A 19733-nucleotide genomic window follows, 5' to 3' on the forward strand; every position below is an offset into this window, starting at 1 on the left:
GTTAACTGCATGCAACAAGGATATACTTTGTTGATTAAATACACTAATTAACTTATACCTTTTATTTTATAAAATTAGAAAAAATCTCAACCAATTTAACAATACAGGGTTAAAGTCAATATTCTATACATGGAATGCACTAAATATCTGTACCCTTTTAAATAAAGTACAGAGTTCCATTGGCCACTACAGAAATGGTCCAGAGAGCAAACTAGGGTTCAAATGACCAAGGCGACATGTGTTCTGTGAAGTTCGACACAGGTGTGTGTGTGCAGTCAAACCTGAAATTCGCCAACAGCCATGTGGCTGCATTGTCACAAAAAGTGTTAAATATTAGGTGTAGTCTAATTACAAAAGACAAATTACTGAACACTACAGTTTTTAAGGTGCAGTGTAAGAGTGCATGGCCCGTCTCGGTTATATTTTGATAAACGATGAATGTATTCCCCCTCCTTTCCAATGGTGTGTAAAAAAAAAAAATGCCCCAAGCCCTCGTGATATACACTCTAGAAATAGTTACACTTTCCTGCCTACTATAAACCACTAGAAAGGCCGAGTGATGCTCCTTAAAGGGAAGAGTCCAGACACACGTATGCCAGGAATGCTTTTTACTTCAACACCTGACGTACATACAAGTTTTGTATATCTAGCATTCACTTTACCCATGCCTATATACCTCAAGAAAAAAATAAAAAAGTTTAGTGTACAGTGTTCATTAACTAAGAATAGTTATTATGTACAATGGTGATACATATCAAAATATTTCAACGCTACACGATGTTAAAGAATCATGTTTGGTTGAAACCATAAGTCAAGTGACACATACATGTAACTTCAGTGAAACTAGTAATCATCAAAATTAAACAAGTAAATTTTTTATGTAGTACTTACATCTATTACAAATACATACAATAAAGTTAATTCAACTAAATTATCAGACCTTCAACAGCAAGTAAATTCCCAATTTTGGATTATCAGATCCTCACCCCTAGCAACTGTCATACTCTTACATTACTTTTAGAAATTTTGATCCAAAATCTGTTCAGGAATTTAATGGACACTTATTGGAATGCATCCTCCATCTATAATTCATCTCTGGATTGATCTTTTTCAAATATGGTGGCTTCTTGTGCAACAAACTCCTGAAAATAAAAAAAATTACAGTCAATATCCAAAATCAAAGTCAAATAAGTCACATATCCAATAGCTTAAACTGCACTAATGAACATGAAGTGTTAACACTAACAAATAATAGAATTGGCAGAATGTCTGATGGGCTTTGTTGTTCATGGAAATATTGTATTACAATAAGTAAATCTTGAAATTAAAGCATGGATTCTTAACCTTTATAAAATTACAAATCTGTCAATGAATTAGCGAGCAAGTCCCCTTACCCCCTTCAGCAGACTCATAACAATCACCACCAGTCCTATTAGGTATGAGTACAACTTCAAAAACATGCCAGTAGTTTACTACAGGCATGCCAGTACTAAACTACTGGCAGTTTTACTGGCAGAATGCCAGTTTTACTATATATATATATACCTAGGAAATGAACAGCTGAAAGAAAATTATGAGTATTATATCATTTATACATAAAGCAAATCACAAATGTACACGGTAGCTACAACTGTCACGATTTCTGCAATTTTTGTGCAATAAAAATATGGAATCGAGGTACAGTACTGTTTATGACTGATTATTTCTAATCTATTTTTGTAATTGTTCCGAGACCCATACTCCAATTACCGGTTCCCATACCCCATACAGGGTATGGATAACCCCAGAAGAACCCCAGAGTTAAAAGACCATGGGCCAGATTCACGAAGCAGTTACGCAAGCACCTATGAATCTGTACATCTTTTCTCAATCTTTGGCCGCTTTGTTTACAATTATCAAACAGTTAATGAGATCCAAAGCACCAGGAGGCTGTTTATAACTAACTACAGTTGATTAGGAAGTTTTCATACTTGTAAACTGTTTAATAAATGTAAACAAAGCCGTCAAAGATTGAGGAAAGATGTACAGGTTCGTAAGTACTTGGGTAGCTTTAATGAATCAGGCCCCTGGCCTTTTGCCAACTTTGGCCAATGAAGATTTGCATTAAGGAATGGTTTTAATATGTAGTTAAACCTAGTGTGTAACCACTTTGTACTCTTCTACAATCTGCTTAACTGTGAGCCTTTGTAGCACAATCTATGACCTCTGCTTACAGGCAAGAGACGCGGTTCAATCCTCAAGCGGGTCAAATTGTTGGACACTTTTTACCTTATGTGGATTTTTCTACTAATAAAATGAGCACCCAGCTGGTTAGGCAATTATTGTGGGCTGCATCATGGGAAATGTCGGTAGTTTGCCCAGTGGAACTTCAATAAGCCTAGGTACAGGGTTCCTGTCCCCTACAAGAATTATTACTCCAACAATATAATTTTTTTTTCCACATTCATATTACTGTACTGCATATAAATGTTTGCTAACTACTTCCATAATGTGACAACCATTCCCACATCTGAACCACGTATGTATTAAAGATATTTAGGGAAGCACTAAACCTATTACCACCTGGACAACTGAAATGCACCTAGTGTCATCAGGATATTCTGAACAAGGATGGTAAGTTCCAGAATAAACAATGTGTTGCCTATTAATGAGCAAGTTTTATAACTTGCTCATCCATGAGAAAGCCAAACTAACTGAATACCTTTGAGCAATTTATCACAGGGCCACCCCTACAATGTAGAGATCTATTACAGTTCATGAAATAAGAGATGCAAGAGAAAAACAAAACCCCCAAAATTAGACCATAAATATAAGAATACCAGCAATGACATCAAACACCAGTGTGTGTAATTCATTTTTAACAAATGTATCAATATACAAAGAATTTTTCAAGCATTATCAAAGTCTATAGGTTACTATAGACATAGGCATACTATAGGTTACAAATACTGTAGTAACATTTTAACCGATTGGCAAACCAACCAAGAAGCTTTTGTTGCAGGCACAAATAAATGGTACAAGTACTCCTGGAGCATAGTTTCAAAAAGCTTGTCATAAGAAAAGAAATTGTCAAAAATTCTGGAGATAATGTGGCTATACGTGGACTGTAATGCACTATGCATGTCACGGTAAAGAGGTCTTAGACATCAGGGTATGCAAATATAAAAGAAAAAGGAGTAACTCGCTATAAATCATACCGATATTTGACAAAGTATTGATAGTTAGGGAAAAAATTATTCCATTAAGTGTTCAGAGCTAGCCTTCTTGAGGTTATCTTGAGATGATTTCGGGGCTTTAGTGTCCCCGCGGCCCGGTTCTCGACCAGGCCTCCACCCCCAGGAAGCAGCCCGTGACAGCTGACTAACACCCAGGTACCTATTTTACTGCTAGGTAACAGGGGCATAGGGTGAAAGAAACTCTGCCCATTGTTTCTCGCCGGCGCCTGGGATCGAACCCGGGACCACAGGATCACAAATCCATCGTGCTGTCCGCTTAGCCACCGGCTCCCCGGCCTTGTGTGGGCCAATGTACAATACACCCAAGAACATTTTTAACTTTTTATTACAGTATAGGAAGGCCACAGAAATGACATTTCAATGAATGTATTGTTTTATGGGCTGTAGCCAGCTAATTATGTTAGCTATTAAATAGCAATATGAATGAATAGGTGGCAGACTTCTGGTGGCTGGGACACGTTTGAATGACTTGGTTGGCTGCAAAATCTGTAAGGCCATTTGAGGCAACAAATACATTTTGGCAAGCAAAATTCTGCCTTTCTGCTAAAGATTAGGTAATAAGAAATGTTTAAATATTTCATTCAAAATTATCCAAGGCCAGAAATGTTAGCCAAATATTCTCAGTTTGCTAACGAAGTAGTAACCATGGGCGATTGCAACTTATCTACAGCTGCCCGCTGGCTGGAGGTACAGTATTGTTCAGGATAAACAAATGATGACACTAGCTCACCACATATGTAAGTTGCTTAAGAGACTGTACTTGGGATTGGTCTCAAACCATTTGATGATGTGACAATATACATGAAATTTTGTAACTAGCTAATGATGATGTGCTTAGCTAATTGAATTTTGGGATTCAGTCCGAACCCGTTATGTGCCTCTGTAACCCTTTCCACTACCACCCATAGGTATCATCTTTTCTTACCTTCAGCTTTTTCAAGGATCTTTCCCCACTGAATGGGATGGGATTATCCTTCTCGATTGCTTTCAGATAGTAGATAGTTGGAAATCCTTCCACTTTGAACAAAGGATGTACATCATTAGCCGTAGCGTCCATCTTCGCAACCACAACATCTGGATTAGTCTTTGACAACTGTTTAGCTAATTTTTTGTATGCTGGCTCCAGGTTCTTACAGTGGCCACACCATGGAGCATAAAACTCAATGAGCACATCCTTCTTCGTTAGCATCACTTCCTCTTCAAAACTCTTGGCTACAACTACACGCACTGGACTGTCTTGCCGCTTGGGAACCGGTTGAGACTTCAGGTAAGGAGTTAGCTTCCCTGAAATATAGAATTTATAATTTATATTTGCATCAAGAGGTAGCCTAGAGGTAGCGTATCAGTGCATTTGGCCAACAGTGCAGGAGAATTCCTATATGAAAATAAAGTATCAGACAAGAGATTTAGTGCTGCATTATTAATTTTAAAACTTTGTTTTAATTATGAATCATATGCTACATCTAATATGAAAAAAAGTGAGACAAACCAGTTTTAAGTTCTTCAACAAAATCACTAAGAACTTCAGAGCTGAAATCATCATCAGGTTCCATTGGGTATCTGTAAAATGGCATATAAATAAATATAAACTTTGTAAAGGAAGTCCATTTTATATATAAAGACCTACTTCAAGTTTAAGAGCCCCATGTCAACTTATAAATCAGGAAAAAATCATTCTATTTGAAATTTAGCCTTAAAGCATAACCATGGTTACCAAAAACTTCATGAAAGTAAATTAGATCTATTTCAGTTACATATTTTACTGCAGTTAATTTGATGATATCATTGGAAAGACCATACAATTCTATAGTTCTGTTAAAAAAATTACAATTTATGCTTCCGGAGAATAAATTAATCTGGCATTTTAATTTTCTTTTACCCCAAAAATTTTCAACGAAAAATAAAAGCCCAACAAGGTTGTGCATGCCATGAAAAATTGCCTATTTGATGAAAAACAAACCTAAAACCTGGATTTTTCAGATTATAATTTTCCTGTCAAAACTAGTCACAGGTTAAATGAACAAATCCACAAGTTCCGTGATGAGGATACGAACCTACGTCTTGGAGCATCCCAGTCAATTAAAGCAGCTTTTGGGATGCTCTCGGACATAGGTTAGAATCCTCATCACGGCCCTTGTGGATTTGTTCATTTGATGTATCACGCTATTGTGATTTGTGTGTGTAGTCACAGGTTCAACAGTATTTGATTTAATTAAATAATTTTGTAAATACTTCCTAGTCACCTGGTTAATCTGATCCAACTTTATGTTCATAAAATCTAGGATAGGGTAATTAATGATTTTTCTCTTCAACTCTAATATCTTGCTCCCTCCAGAGAGCTTACCATCGGTGGGCTGTCATAGCCGAGGCTTCTTGGGAAACTTCTTATCACCAAACAAACCTTCACTACCTCTCTGACCCTTCTTCCCATCCTGTCTTTCTTTCCCTTTCCTGTCTATATTATATTACCCATTTCTCATTAACCCTTCTGCCAATACAGACAAGACACAAATCAATAGTCATTGCCATCTGTTGCAGACAAAATGTTACCCCAAAATGTGTTGCTTAAAAATTGCCTAGAATGACTTGCTAGCACACCTTGGAATGGTGCTTTCCATATGCATTCAAACATAAATAAGGCCTTTAGATATAATTCAAATTATTTCATACTGCATACCGGTTTATGTTTTGCACCTTATCTAATGTGTATGGTCTATCATTTTCAGCAAGAACAATTTCCAAACATTTGTAAATAAATAGCAAATAAATAAAACCAACCAGGAAACCTTGGTATTAAAGTTCATACAGTATTGAGTTTGGCCCCAATTGGTATGGAATATTAAGGTTGCACCGATACCTTCAAAATATTTGGGAAAAGTTTAAAACGTTAACATTTCTGAATTTAATAATCTCATTCAAATACAGTGAAAATAAGAAAATACTTTCCTAGGCCAAAGACATTCACTGGGGGAAGGGGAAGTGGTTATTTTCCAAACTTTAACATAGTATACTAGAAAAAATGTACTTACTTGAAATTGTTTACAAAACCTGCAACATTAACAGACTCTCCAGAGTCTTCCAAACCAAGACTTTTTATCTCTTCTTCAAATTCTTCTTCATTGGAAATGGCAAAGAGGATGTCTCTATTCTTATCAGCCACAGGAAGTATCTTGTTACGAATGAATTGGGTGTCTGAAAGCATATTTTTACCCCTTAGTTATATTCTTCACAAACAGTATAAATTCTAGGTAAAATCTATGTATAACCTTGTTATCAAGGGATGCTTTGTCATTTTATAAAAGTAATTTGTTTGGTAAATTTTATTATATACTTACTGTACATTTTTCACACTACTGTATACCACAAGTGTAATCTTAATTAAAATCTTGAAAAATATGCAAATACTGTACCTGTATGTGTTATTTTACAAACTAGGCTGTTTGCATAAATTATGTACCTATTTTTCTATATGTACATAAAATGGAGAGAAAAGTGGAGGGGGTGGGTGGGGTCATAAATTATGCAAGTATCACCTTTCTCTTAATAGTATTCTTGCTAAACAAATATTAGCTCCATGCTCCTGGGGGATATTTGGCCAAGATTTCTGGTAGCAGATCATTTTGAATAACGGATTTACACATCTCTGGAACTGTAGGTAGGAACTAAGTGACTAACGTATCCACTGCTGCCCACTGGATGGGAGGGGGCGGTGTGCAGGACAAACATAACAATTGTGACACTAGCTCTCCTCATGTCAGTTGCTTAATTTAGAAACTGTATTTGTGGTCAATCTCAAACCCAGTGATGATGATGATGTGACGATGTCTATTGAATTTTGTAACTAGTTCATCAAGATTGTAACTTGCTTAGCTAAATGAATTGTGGGGTTCAGTCCCCGAGCCCATGATGTGCCTTTGTAACCCTTTCCACTACTGCTCACAAGATGAGAATGGGGTGCATAATAAATGAACTAAACTAAACATGCTCCTGGTTCAATACTTGCCTGCCACATACTGGTGAGTAAAGTTTACATCATAATACACCACCACAAGAGGTCGAGTGGCATATTTGAATTCCATGTTACTTCTTGTCCGTTGTCCAACCAGAGGAACACTTTTCTTAGCAATCCAAGCAGCAATTTCCTTGTATGTTCCAGTTGCCTGTCAAAAATTTAACATTGCCTTAGGAAAACCATTTCAAGATATTCCTACAAAGCCTTGCATTTATAAAACCATGGAATACTTTTCTCATTTATGTGGATAAACTTTCCTGTGCATTGTAACATTAGGAATCTACATATTTATGGATAAATACTGCAGAACATAAAAAAATAATCCTCCTTGCAAGATAATGGCTCAGGAAATAGGAGCATGTTAAAATAAACTTCCTACAACTAATACTCGTACTATATATTCAGATGTTGCAAGAAGTCTATTCACAGTTTACTTTGTAAAAACTTTCCTTCGGCCGAGTCAAGCACCTGCTACATATCGTAGGTGCACATGTAAATGATAACCTACTCAACATTAAATTTTAATTTTGATTTATTTTAAACTCTGTTAATATACAGAAAGTTATAAGATGAAGTACTGTATTGGTCATTTTTCCAGCAAGTAGTCTGCTTAATGTGAATACTTGAAACGTATTACTAATTGTCAAACTGCTGTAGATACACAGTACAGTACTGCAATTTCTTCAAATTTTTAATGTTAGCTTCTTAAAAAGAACATACTCAACATAATTTCAAATAATATCTTAGGATTACAATAAGGTATTTTTTTTAATGTACAGTATAATATAAATGCAGTTGTTACTAAACTTAACACTCCAAGGAAACGATGGAAAAATTTTCATTTAAAATGCAAGACATCAATATCTGTTTGCACCCAAAAAATTAACCCAGTAAGGAAATTTTTCTCATACCTTAGTATATTTGGAGACATTGTCCTCATACTTTGAGAAATAGATCTCTGGCATCAGAATAGTAATGGTGTTGGGCTTCAGTTTGAAATGTTCAGAAGTTACTTCATCAAAAGTATGGAAGAATGACAATTTGCCTAATTGGAAGAAGAAAAATCTTTTAAGACAATGCAACTTAAATACTGTATTCAGCAGCTTAAATAGATTTTTTGACAATAAGATGTACAATGAAAATATAAAGTATGATCACGCACCTCACGAAAGTTTGAAATGGGTTAGGAAGGCATTATTTACAACCACCACCACCCTCATCAGACTACCATTGCCAAAGAGCCGAAGGTCAACCCCCACAAGCACAACTAGGCGAGTACAACTAAACAAGTATAGTCCTCGTCCGTCCATTCATTCACCTTTATAAAACTATGGTATTTAAAAGTCGTTAATTTTTAAGTGTTATAAATTTTTGCGCTCCACACATTTCATTCACATTTTCATTCATAACTATCCTTCTAACACAAATCTTAATTTGTCTATTTTAGCTTTCTCCAATCACACCAGCATTTGTTTTCCCATGTAGCCTCCTAGCCACCTATCATTTATTCTTCCCACTTATCCACCCATCATAATTTTGTCAATGTACCAACAACCTTCCTTCATTGACTTCTTGTACTCTAAACTCCTTTTACACTAAAAATTGCTACCGAATGTCAGTAACAGATCCTAGGTCGTCAATCGAGTCAAACAAATATTTCTACGATTTTCCCCATTTCACATACAATTTCCATCATTATTTCTTTTACTTTGGTCCACATTCGTTGTTGATAGTGTCTCACAAATTCCATCTACAGTACTCCTATTGCACACTCCAGTATACTCTTCCATTAATATCCAGTTACAAATTACACCATTAATAAATGTTTTACAGTACTTTGTATAAATGGGTTTTAACAGCATTTAAAAAATATTCCAATTATACCTGCTCAATTTTCTCCATAGAGTACTTCAATTCATTATATGGTACCCTCCACTGTCCAAAAATACTTACTTTTCAGTCTTTTGTGCTATCTGTACTAGTTCAATGCATTCAAATAAGCAACCCATGCAACCTCTTACTTTGAGCTCCCATGGTCATCACTACAGGTACAGTGTTAATTAACACTAGCATTCCAATGATGCTAAAAATGTGTCAACCATCTCAAAATTCCTGAAATTTTTACCAATTTTATCACAACTTTTAATAAAACTGCAGTTTCTCCAAATGTCATGACGAAGAAAGTTTATAGTCGGGAATGATAATGAAGCATTATAAAAATAACAAAATTGACATTTACAAGCTTACTTTACCTCTTAATTCATTTGCAGCTCCAATATATTCATCAAACATATCATTCTTTTTTGTAAAATAGGCAATTACATTTGCTTCCTTCCTTGCAAAGTTATTCTGGGCCTCTAGTGGAGTCATTGCCTCTCTTGAAGGCAATTTTGCTTGTTCCTTCATATATTCAACAATTCCAGAATGATCACGCTTACCCTTATATTCAAATCGTCTTCCATTGCGAAATACCTGAGAAAATTAAGTTGTTACACACTAAATTCTACAGGTGTATTTGTAGTCCATGCAAAACTTTACCCAAAGTGTAAAAATAGCATACTACTGTATCTCAAATATGATTATGTTTAGCCTAGTATATTGTTTATTATTCACAATGCTATTTCATCACTGTCAGTGTGATACAAACCAACAAAGTTGGATATCCAGACACTCCATATTCATCAGCTACTTCCTTTTCCTGTGTTCCATCAATCTTAGCCAGGGGAATGTTGTTTGCTTGAAGATCTTGTGCTGCAGCCTCGTACTCAGGTTCAAGCTGTAATATATTTCAATACATAAAAAAAGCCAAGACCACACAGGAGAAAATGACAGCAAAGCCCAAACCAAGATGGGGCTTCTCACTAAACCAACTTCTAATAAGAAAAAACAAGGGATCTAGGGCAAAGATGCGTATATGTCTGTCAAAGGAAATGAAAGCCAGAAGGCCAGAGAAGAGCACAAATCTCACAAGAAAATTCAAGGGAAGAAGAATACGAAGTCAACATGACTGTACAACATAGTACTGAAACCATATCTGTGACATTTGTACACACTCCTGCTTCCAGCCATATGCTTGTATAATAGGAATCTAAAAAAAAATTTTTTGTTATTTTGATGCTGCACCTAGAGATATGCATGCAGACTGTCTAAATAATCCACTACAACATTGCCAAAGTATTGCTTAGAAAAGAAGAATTTTTTTTAAACAATATCAAAATGCAATAGGAGTGTAAACTTAATGAATTTGTATCAGGCTCGGTACATGGTGCATGGATCCGTTAGTAAATGGCACGCAATAGATGGAAACCAACAACAATGTGACGTACAAGCTTGTGAGCGGTCAATATTATATATATTATATTATATTCTAGAGAATATTAAGTAATGTGTAGATGATTGAATAATAAAAGGAATGAGGGACAGACACCCTTCGTTGTCCCCAACTAACCCATGATTAATAAATGAATCTGATTACCTTCAGAGGTAGCACCTTGACCAGTAATTGAACAGTATTTTACCAAATAGATGACTTTGGTTTATTTTAATATTCCTATAATGGAAAGATTCTAAATAGCAATTGTGTCGAACATGAGTTGCCAATGTGTGAAGAGCCAAGAAATACAGAACACAAAGTAATGCCTGACAAGAGTAAAGTAGAATCGGCTACAAGAAAAATTGGAAGAGCAAAGCAGCATGAAGTTTTTAGGCATGAAAAAAAGCTAGCAACAGCATCAGATATGAGAAATCTTCTCACTGGTTCCAGTAGAAATCAAAAGCCTCCAGCACAAAAGCTTCACAATCGTGGAAATGAACAATACTGTGAAGCATCTGGGGTCCAATTTGAGTCATTGCAACGTCAAACATTTTTCTATATCCACAAAATATATACAGTATCTGTATACAATGACTATTCTAGTGTGAAATCAAGCCAGAGGTATGAAAGACGGAAAATAAAATATAACCATTTATACCTATAGCCAAAGATAGGTTACAGTACATTACTATTTTTAGATGGCAAGCATCACTCAACAACAGGTAATGAGCCAAAATAATGAACATGTTAATAACGTAGACACCTTAAAAAGACAATCACAACCCACACAGAGTACAACCTTAAGCTCGCCAAACCCCAGGGCAGGGAAGACAAGACACTTCAATCCAAAGGGTAATAAATGTGTACAACAGTCAACACCAAAACTGCACAAGTAGAATAAAGGCTATGATTCAAAACATTATAAAGGAAACTGCAGAAGGTCTATTAGCCAAAATGAGGCAGCTCATATCAAATTCAACTCATAGTATGTCTAACCTACACATTAAGGAGTTCAACAATCCTGCATCGACGTTGCCTGGCAATATGTTCCACAAAACAACCATTTCCAAATCGGTATTTAACCAAGCTTCTCAAATCTAAACCTTTGAAACTTACCTGAAACGAAATCTATTTAGTGTTTACCTATTTAAAAAAACTATTTATATCTCGTTTGTTATACCCTTTAATCCAAATATCTGTACAGTACAACCTCGATTCAATGAACCGTATGGGACCAAACCCAATTCATTGCCACTGGAGATGCCTCCAGGATGCATTTTGCACACCATGTCGGCATGGGAAAACGCGTCCGCATTTTAATTTTAACCTAAAATAGACAACTACCAAACAAAATTGAACCACATCTCGCCCATTTCTCATGTTCCCAGCCTCAAAACTCATTTTCAAAAGGTAGCAGGGCCATACCCGAGTGAACAAAAACCTTTACTACTCAAATCTCGCCAACCCATTGTACGTTCCAAATAAATTATTATTATTATAAAATTAAAACCACCATAGAATTTGGGTTTTTAATATTCTCAATAGCTTTCCTCAAGGCTCCAACCTTTTCTTATAATGCCAAGTTCATCTACAAACATAACCACATTGATAACCACATTATCAAATTTCCATTGCCCAAGCCTCAATCTCATTTTCAAAGTAAAATAGGCTCGTATTTTACTGATCAAAAACCTCCACAACTGGAAATAAAAAAAAAAGATAATTTGTTTATAAATATACTCTGTGGCTTTCCCAAGGCCCCAATTATTTCTCATAAAGTTGCCTCCATCTGTCAAGGTCCCACATCCTAATCCCACTTGGTCCCAACATCCTAATCAAATCCACACATCCCCCTCCACTTGTTCGTTGAATCAGGAGAGTAAATCTGGCATGAAAAGTGTGTCCTAACAGGAGATGCTTCAAATTGAGGCTCATTGAATCGAGGTTCCAGTGTATAACCAAGAGTGTAAAGTTCTTTGATATCATACTTTTGTAAAACAAATCAAATTAAATTTGCAAACTATTATACAGCTTATACATACTACATACACTCACCATATACTTATTAGACTTTAAAGTTGTGAAATAACACTTTCAGCTACTCTTGCCAAATTAATTTTCAAAGTCATTTCAAGGTTATACAAATTTACAAAAAGCAATTAACTTACAGCTTTGCAGTGTCGACACCAAGGAGCATAAAACTCAACAAGAATCAGGTCCGAGGACTTTACAGTTTTTGAAAAGTTAGCAGCGGTGAGGACCGTGACAGCAGAGGGAGGAGGAACGTAGTTAGGGTCAGCATGCATACGCATATAGTCCACCAGAGCTGCGAGAAAATAGCCAATTTGTTTAATGTAGAGTACAATACCAGTACATCAAAAATTACAAAATGTCTGGTACAGTATATAAAATACAAAAAATGGTTATAGACATCATCTTCACATGAAAAAGTAAATCTTAAGTGATATACACGAATATTCCACTCAAAGCATTTTAATTATCCACCATAAATTCACATAATACATAAAACAAATTTGTGATTTACCTTCGGCAGTTCTTGCACCACTGTAATCTTCAACAGGATTACCCTTTTTGAAGAGCTTAATAGTTGGATAACCAGACACCAAGTACTCCTTGGCCAGCTCTTGCTCTTTGGTGGCATCCACTTTACCTATTCTTATCCCTTCCTCTTTCAACTCCTTTGCTGCTGCTGCATATTCAGGAGCAAGTTGCTTACAATGACCACACCTAAGTGTTGGAAAAATTACAGATACAATGAAAGTGGAAAAAATGTACCATGCAAATACTTTTAATTTTCACATTTTTTTGAGGCAAATGAATGTTGCAAACTGAAAATGTATGGACCTGGGTAGGAACAGTCATAAAAACTGGTTAAAAATACCAGTTATGATCTAAATATTCTAATACTTGCTAGGTGAATGGCCATGTGGCCAAAACAAGTGCCCTTCCTTATACTAATTATAGAAAAATGCACAATTTACATTCCCATAGTACTGTACTCTTAATTTCTCCTTTAAACTTTAAGGGGTACTTAACAGTATTTGTTCACAACACCCATTACACTTCCAGGATCCTATATATTATGTGTCGTCAAAATACGGCTCATGAATTAGTTTAGTAACCCACTAACCGCTCCCACTCAGTATTCTGACACTAGAAACCGGGAAAGAACAATTTAAATGTGAACTAAAATTTCACCAGTGTATTTACAGATCACCACATACAATAATCAGTCAGTCAGTCATACACCTAAGATACTAACACGTGACTTGTCCAGTGTTGAGGGTAAAGTCAAGTAACACAATCATAGTAACAGTAAACCAACAATAATTGCTAATACACTCCACTGTAACAAATGAGTAAAACCTAAACTATCCTAGTTATACTGACAAAAGACCAACTTAACTTAAGGGAGCCACTGCTCTCAAGAGATCACTAGACCATTTCTCCAAACAAACAAATCACTAGAACATTTCTCCAAACGTTAAACCAAATAAAAAAACGCGCGCTTTGAATGCATGCGGGCCTGTGTACAGACGAGATGCGTTCGGACACTTAGGCCTAGTTACTTTACTACTAACCTATCTCTCCTAAATCTCTCAACCCCCTATTCATTTACTTAGAAAAGCGAAGTAACAGGACTTGTAATTATTAGTTCAACAAAGAAATGAATCAGTACCAACAAATTACACTATCTAAACCTATGTTTCTCTAACATGTCTGGTGGTAGGCCTGCCCAAACTAGCCACATGCACAAGATTTGAGTACCTTGTACTCCTACTCAAGACTAAAGAATGAACATACCCTCACAGGTGATGGGTACATGAATAACCTACTACATACTATAGATTCCTAACTGAAGCTAACAGGTACACATGATTAGTGTAAATGAACATGAGGTGAAATGGCAGCAGGACGCAGGTCCACCATGTGTGAGCGACTCACCGTTCTCCTCAAGCATGGACATTTCCACTAGTACTAAACATTACATAGGATGTTAAAACCTATTGGGACTTTAACAGCATTTACCCATACACTTAAAATGTATGACTCCAGAACTCTGCAACACCTCTCTGGGCCAAGGAAATATCAAGCAAACTTCTCATTCACCTCACTCATTCAACAGGATTGGTATTCCTTTGACCACACATCCTGCCTCTCGTCGCAGAAAATATAGCAATTAACTACATAATTGGAAAGGCAAGTGTCAACAGAGAAAAAAACACATTGGCCTCGTACAAGAGCCAATTCAACATGACTGACTGTGGAGAGTACAGAGAATGTAAAAATTATTTAGGAAGAATACCAATCTATATGACTGAATTTCCTAATGCAGTATGAAAGAAGAAAACACTGTTACACTGTTCATGTCAGTAAGTTTAACATGTGATTTTGTCAACACTATCATTGAGTAGTCAGTCAGTTTTAAAGTGTTAAAAACAAGACAATCACAAAATTTATTAAACACAAGCAGCATTAGAAGCAGTAGTAGTATAACCAGATTACTATAATAATTTATTGAAAAGTAAGTTTTATAACAAAGAGAAAGTATTAACACGATTTAGAAGTTTAGAAATGAAAGGAAAGCAAAGCACGGTTCTTAGTACTGTATTGAAAACGGGTTTGAGTAAAAAAAAACAGGTTTAGAGTAAAGAAAAGATTTTGCTTTAGGGTAGACACACTTGGTAACATTCAGGGATAGCTAAGGCAAGAGAATAACTTGTAAAGAGAAATTTCAGAATCAAGAAACCGAGTAGGGCCCAGAGGAAGAGCGAGACGAGAACACTTTTCTTAACAGCAGGATGGTAAGACATACAGTACTTTAAGGCAAATGAAAATTATGGAACTTCACCGACATTCAAAAGTTGTGCATCGACTTACCATGGGGCATAAAATTCAACTAGTATTGCATCCTTTGGGTTAACCACATGAAGAAAGTTATCTCTAGTCAGCACCAAAACATCATCTTCCTCAACAATGTCAATGTTACCACCAGTGCCCTCAATGACTGGTATCTCTGCAAATGAATATCACATTATAAATAAAATGGTTCTCTGCAAAGAAACTATTCTTTGAAACCTTAATTTGACTACTTAAATGAATAGCACTTAAATAGGCTTAGCATTTATCAGGTACAACACAGCTATATGGTGCCCCATGTTCATAGACAGAAACCCCCTTAATTTTATCGAGGTCCTCCTGGGCCAACTAGAGACCTTCTCATGATGCAACCTACAGCAATTGTAACTCCAAGTACCTATTTAGTGCTAAGTAAGTGGAAGTGTTAGGCAAAAGAAAACTTTGTCCAAAATCATGTTGTTCTGCTGCAGGAACTGAACCCAGAACCTTTCAGGTGTGATTTGACTGCACTACATGACCCATGGACTGGGCTTAAATACTGGACATTATGGATAAGAAGTGTGTAATATTGTACTGTACTAATTTACAGGATAAAATATTAATGAAAAGCCATCCTGTATAATAAACATCTGCCTGTACATACCTGAGTAATGTCTTGGTATGTACAGTTTCAGCGGGTAGGCAGTTCCACGGGTTTATAACCCTATGGGTGAAAAAGCACTCTTTTCTCCTTTTCTATATACAGCAGTGGTTTATTAACCTAGAAGCTGTTCCCCCTTGGATGTATTACATTTGAAATTTTAAATAAGTGGTCTAGCTAGATTCCTATCCTCCAACTTGAGTTATCTTCTTGAGGTTATCTTGAGATGATTTCGGGGCTTTCAGTGTCCCCACGGCCCGGTCCTCGACCATTCCTCCACCCCTATGAAGCAGCCCGTGACAGCTGACTAACACCCAGGTACCTATTTTACTGCTAGGTAACAGGGGCATTGGGTGAAAGAAACTCTGCCCATTGTTTCTCGCCGGCGCCTGGGATCGAACCCAGGACCACAGGATCACAAGTCCAGCGTGCTGTTCACTCGGCCGACCGGCTCCCTACTTCAGAACTTCAGAAACTACTACTACTCAACTACTTCAGAACTTCAGAAACTGGAAATCTGGAGATGCTTTTTCACCCATAGAGTTTTAACCCCATAGAATTGCCCCACTTACAAAAGCCATAAATGCCAAGACATTACTGTACTGAACTAAAAAACCAATTGGATAAAAGTCAGGAAAATAGGGGGGTGGAACTTTTGCCAGCAGCTTCCTGCCCCCCACTAAAGCCACTAGATAAGTGGTGGACCTTAGGCAAATACTAAAACTTTATGATAGTTTTAAATGTGCATTACTTATAATCTACTTTATAATGGTCCAGGATGGACTGAAACGTCGTCTCCTCATCTTCTGGTGTGTGGTTTGGTCATAATATCTTCAATCACGTTATTGTGACTTATCTGCATCTTAAAACTCGAGCCACCCATGGGGTTATAAATGCGACACCTACCTGCTAAAACTGTAAAATGCCATCAATTCCAATTCAAAATCCCAAAAGAAACAATCCTCAGAAACAATAGTCCTCGGCTAAATTCATGTAAATAATAAATGAACTAATTTTTGTGATGCCACACAAATTGACAAAAATGGAGCTTGTGATTGTTTAGTGAGGCCGATTAGTATTAGGCTGGGTACACCCTCAACTCGCTATCGGTAAACCTGGGTTCGAATTCCGGCTGGGAGGAGTGATTGGACACATTTCCTTTCACCTAATGTAATTATCACAAGTAATAACAAGTAAACAAGTAATTATCAAAACATCACATCTTGCCCAAAATGCTGTGCATATTAATTGCTTTAGGCATAGTATATACTAACTACGTATCTAGAAATCCAACATTCTGCTTATAACAATATGTACTTTTTACTATATAAACTATATATTTATTTATTTAAAAGAAGGCGCCGAGCCGGAGAGACTATGTAGCAGGTCCCCGGGAGTTAGTCAACTGTTGTGGGGTTGCAGCCTCGGGGAAGGGTGAGGGCACGTCAATACAGTAGTTCGACTGTAAGAAGGGACCTCGATATATGCCTAACTTTTATACATACACTGGCTGCCTGTCCCACTGACTAAACGAATTAATTAAACTATCTCAAACACTATACAAGTCAAGCCGTACTTCCCAACGCTTACCTCCGTCTGGATCTATTGTTATCCTGGGCTCTACATCATCTTGGCCAACAGAGACGCTTAAAATCAACACAAGCAGGAAGAAACTCTTCATCTTGGCCCCCAAAGACGTAAATACGAGTATGAGAGAGCGAGTGTGTGTAAGTGTCAACTCCACCACCTCCTACATGCCGCATGTAAACACCAGGCGCCGTCGCCGCCAAAACTCTCGTACTGCACCGGCTCAATCTCTCATTATTTGCGAAAATCTAATGCAAATGATGCGTATTATATGTAATTCCATTAAATAAATATTAAAAGCATTGCCAAGAAATATTATATAATGTTACTGTATACAATATTTCCATGTTACCGTTCAATGTGTGTTAAACATATCCACCAATCATTTAGCGCCAAGTGAAGCTGTTTTCTTAATGCCAAGTATACTCGTTTTTGTATTACTATTATTAAGGTTAGATACAGTGTTACTTCCCAATTATGTATGAAAGATTACAGAGTATTCGTCAAAAGCTAACTATAAGTTGATCTACAATCCCCTCTTACAGAATGATTAGTCACATGTGCAATCAAGAAAAGCATGAGATGTGAGTCTAGTCTACTAGTCTGCACTAGCAAACTTTGGGTAGAGCACGAATATAAATAAATAATTTATCTTCCAATAGATAATTTATCTTCTAATGTTCGTGAGTGCATGAACTAGTTACAGAGCTCAAACTATCTCATGTTATTTAGTCTGAAGGCACTGGTAACACTCACAAATACATTTTTTTTCTACCACAGACGTGGCAACACATATACAATGCTAACCAGCATATATACATTTTATTATGGGGTGCATAATAAATGAACTAAACTAAAACCTCCTCCATGGACAGGGTTAGAGATCTGTTGAACATATAATTCAGTGATTTATTGAACAATCAACCACAGAAGGTGATTGTATGCTTTTAAAAATGCACCATGGACACTGTTAGAAATCTGTTAAACATATACAAGTAGTTCACTTTTGAACAATCAACTACAGAAGGTCAAATTGGGGCACTTTTGACAAGCCGCCGGCTTACTGTCCTCGCCGAGGCCACATGTAAGACAGTGACCCTTAGGTAAATTCAGGTAAATAGTGCTTTTAAGATGCTAACCTATGATGTTCATGGGTTCTTGTACATCTATTCATCTATCAAAGAAGAGTTTTAAAACGATTAGAATTTAGGAATAGTGTTTTGCACGTGTAACACAAGAAAATGTGTGGAGTTAGTGTATGATAAGCATATTTAGAGATTAAAAACTTATTTTCCTTTGGAGGATATATTGTTTCAGATCACTTTGAAATTACGGGCTATTCATGCCCGTGCCACCTCTTCGATGGCTTAATCCTCATCAATCAATCTTCTTTAAAAGGTGAGATGTGACGCATACAAGAGACGTATCATCCCGTCACGCACGAGAGGCACGGGAGACATCTCCCGTCACGCAGGGTGCAGTCGCACCTCCACAGATCTCCAGTATCAGCTCTTGATACTGGTAATGGCTCAAAAGGGCCACCACTTACGGGCTATTCATGCCCGTGCCACCTTTTGGGTGGCTTAATCTTCATCTTCTTCTTATTCTTCGTGTTTGACCCACCACTTACGAGCTATTCATGCCTGTGCCACCTTATGGGTGGCTTCATCTTCATCTTAACACATTCACACGGGAGACATCTCCCGTCATGCAGGGTGCATTCGCACCTCCACAGATCTCCAGTATCAGCTCCTGATACTGGTAATGGCTTAAAATGGCCACCACTTACGGGCTATTTATGCCCGTGCCACCTTTTGGGTTGCTTCATCTTCATCTTAACACATTCATAAGGGAGACATCTCCCGTCATGCAGGGTGCATTCGCACCTCCACAGATCTCCAGTATCAGCTCTTGATACTGGTAATGGCTCAAAAGGGCCACCACTTACGGGCTATTTATGCCCGTGCCTCATCTTCATCTTAACACATTCATAAGGGAGACATCTCCCGTCATGCAGGGTGCATTCGCACCTCCACAGATCTCCAGTATCAGCTCTTGATACTG

The 19733-nt window shown here is 36.9% G+C and overlaps 1 protein-coding gene across 1 annotated transcript; it reads right to left on the reverse strand.

Moving 5' to 3' along the window:
- Window positions 1-47: 47 nt before the first annotated feature.
- On the reverse strand, window positions 48-17885 carry LOC123767445 (protein disulfide-isomerase A4). Its single transcript, XM_045757137.2, has 12 exons — window positions 17673-17885; window positions 15464-15599; window positions 13107-13309; window positions 12730-12887; window positions 9896-10024; window positions 9501-9720; window positions 8160-8293; window positions 7240-7396; window positions 6266-6428; window positions 4726-4796; window positions 4162-4520; window positions 48-1142 (listed from the first exon to the last, which is right to left on the reverse strand). Exons 1-12 carry the CDS (start codon window positions 17761-17763, stop codon window positions 1083-1085), a joined length of 1881 nt encoding a protein of 626 aa, XP_045613093.1. The 5' UTR covers window positions 17764-17885; the 3' UTR covers window positions 48-1082.
- Between the last annotated feature and the right edge of the window lie 1848 nt (window positions 17886-19733).

Source organism: Procambarus clarkii, chromosome 86 (assembly GCF_040958095.1).
Source record: "Procambarus clarkii isolate CNS0578487 chromosome 86, FALCON_Pclarkii_2.0, whole genome shotgun sequence".
In the NCBI taxonomy this organism is placed as follows: domain Eukaryota; kingdom Metazoa; phylum Arthropoda; class Malacostraca; order Decapoda; family Cambaridae; genus Procambarus; species Procambarus clarkii.